Source organism: Mus caroli, chromosome 9 (assembly GCF_900094665.2).
Source record: "Mus caroli chromosome 9, CAROLI_EIJ_v1.1, whole genome shotgun sequence".
Lineage (NCBI taxonomy): Eukaryota > Metazoa > Chordata > Mammalia > Rodentia > Muridae > Mus > Mus caroli.
The window spans coordinates 85,941,735-85,943,631 of record NC_034578.1 but is presented as its reverse complement, the minus strand read 5'-3'; the positions used below and the strand labels follow the sequence as shown (position 1 = coordinate 85,943,631).

The 1,897-nt window shown below is 48.2% G+C and overlaps 2 protein-coding genes across 2 annotated transcripts in view; both read right to left on the bottom strand.

Annotated features, from left to right (window-relative positions):
- The window catches only part of LOC115031957 (ras-specific guanine nucleotide-releasing factor 1-like), a 26,147-nt gene extending 24,505 nt beyond the window's left edge, over window positions 1-1,642 (bottom strand). The window contains exon 1 of the mRNA XM_029481974.1: window positions 1,547-1,642. Coding sequence (XP_029337834.1) covers window positions 1,547-1,642 — 96 coding nt within the window. The remainder of the gene's footprint in view (window positions 1-1,546) is intronic.
- Window positions 1,643-1,699: 57 nt separating this feature from the next.
- Window positions 1,700-1,897, bottom strand: part of LOC115031956 (ras-specific guanine nucleotide-releasing factor 1-like) — a 48,552-nt gene continuing 48,354 nt past the window's right edge. The window contains exon 5 of the mRNA XM_029481973.1: window positions 1,700-1,850. Within this exon, the coding sequence (XP_029337833.1) occupies window positions 1,763-1,850 (88 nt within the window). The 3' untranslated portion in view covers window positions 1,700-1,762. The remainder of the gene's footprint in view (window positions 1,851-1,897) is intronic.

Sequence of the window (1,897 nt, the reverse complement as noted above, 5' to 3'; positions counted from 1 at the left end):
CTTTTAGTTCTGCTTGCGTGGATGCTGCCATGCTCCTGCCTTGATGGTAATGGACTGAACCTTTGAACCTGTAAGCCAGCCCCAGTTAAATACTGTCCTTATAATGTTGCCTTGGTCATGGTGTCTCTTCACAGGAGTAAAGTCCTAACTGAGACAGTGCGTGTGTGTGCATGTTCATGTGTGTGGGCATGTATGTGGCTCTTCAGGAGCCATGGGCCTTGCTTTCTGAGATAAGGTCTCTTCCTGGCACCCGGACCTTGCTGATTAGGCTAGTCTGGCCAGAAAGCCCCAGGGATCTACCTGTCTTTGCCTCTCCAGCACTGACTGGGAGAATATAAGTGTATGCCATTGTGTACATTTAAAAAATGTTTATTTGTTTTTATTTCATGTATATACCTAGGAACAATTATGTNCTCATTTTTCATGCATGCTTTGCTTGTGTAAACATATGTGCATGCAGCACCCATAATGGCCAGAAGGGGTGTCAGAGCCAGTGGGAACTGCAGTTACAGACCATTGTTGGCCTCCTTATGGGTGCGGTTAGAATCAAACCTAAGTGCCCTGAGAGAGCAGCAGTGAGTATGATCGCACTGGGCCCTGGCTGAGATTTTTTGTGGCTTCTGGGATTTCACTCAGGTCATTCATTGTTCCCCTGAGACAAACTTTTTACTGACTGAGCTCTCTCCCCAGCCCCATAGACCAGGGTTTTTGACACAAGAAACATCTAAAGAGTGAAGGGGGCCGGAGAGCTACATCTGGCCTGGTTCTCACTATGACTTTGCAGCCTCAGGGTCTTCCCCTCTGTAGTGAAGGGAACACTGCAGTTCCTTTACTTACCAAAGTGGGAACCTGGCACAGGTGCCGTTCAATGGAAGGCACCGGTGCGGCTCAGCCCTGGAACCCAACNGCACAGCTTTCTAGGCAATGCAGATGAAGCCGGAGCCTTCGTTCTAGTAATCCAACTTCTGGAAACTTATCCCATAAAAATGGTCCCTAAAGATTTTCAGCGGCTTAGAACCAATAAGAAGAGCGAGCTGGTTGCCTGGTTCATGGTATGTATCCTTAGGGACACTGGCTCATTATACAGCCATCAAAACACTCAGCATGAGAAAACTGGGCGTGGAAAAATGCTCCATTTACAAAGCTAAGCTAAGATGTGACACATTGCCAGGCATGGTAGTGTACAGCTTTAATTACAGCAGTTGGCCGGCAGAGGCAGGCCGATCCCTAACAGTTCAGGGTCAGCCTGGTCTCATAGCAAGTTCCAGATCAGCTAGGGCTACAATAGACACCCTATTGTAAACAGCAGCAGCAGCAGCAATGTATCAGCATAATGTAATAATCTGATGTAAGCAAATGAATGAAATGTCTGTACAAACAAGCTTCAGACTCTCTAACTCCCTCTGTTTTCAGTCACGTGAAATGGGAAAAGAAAACTCGAACACTCTCAGGATCTCTGTGTATAGGGAATTGTGGGAGGAACATGGCCATGACTGGGGTGGCTGCCTTTGAGGGACAGAGTGACAGGTGATATAGTGTTTTCTACTTTTCTGGAGTTTGAGATGTTCGCGGTGGGCATGTTGCTGTTGAAAGGGAAGGTGGACAAGCAAATAGAGGGTCTCATTTCTTTCCAGGAGCACATGACGGTTGTCCTTCTCCTCTCAGGGACCCTGGGGTCTACAGAGAGACTCACTGTGATGATCTAGAGGGACAGAGCTGTCTCCTGCCCAGNAAAGGAATATGTAGGACCCCATGGGGATGGCTACTCACCCAGCACCAGGGTGGGCCAGCTGGAGATACGGGCCTTCAGGCCTTGGTAGAAGATCTGATGCAGGAACATGATGGTCTCACTGAAAGACAAAGCACAGGTGAGCTTCTGCCTGGATTTCCTACCTCC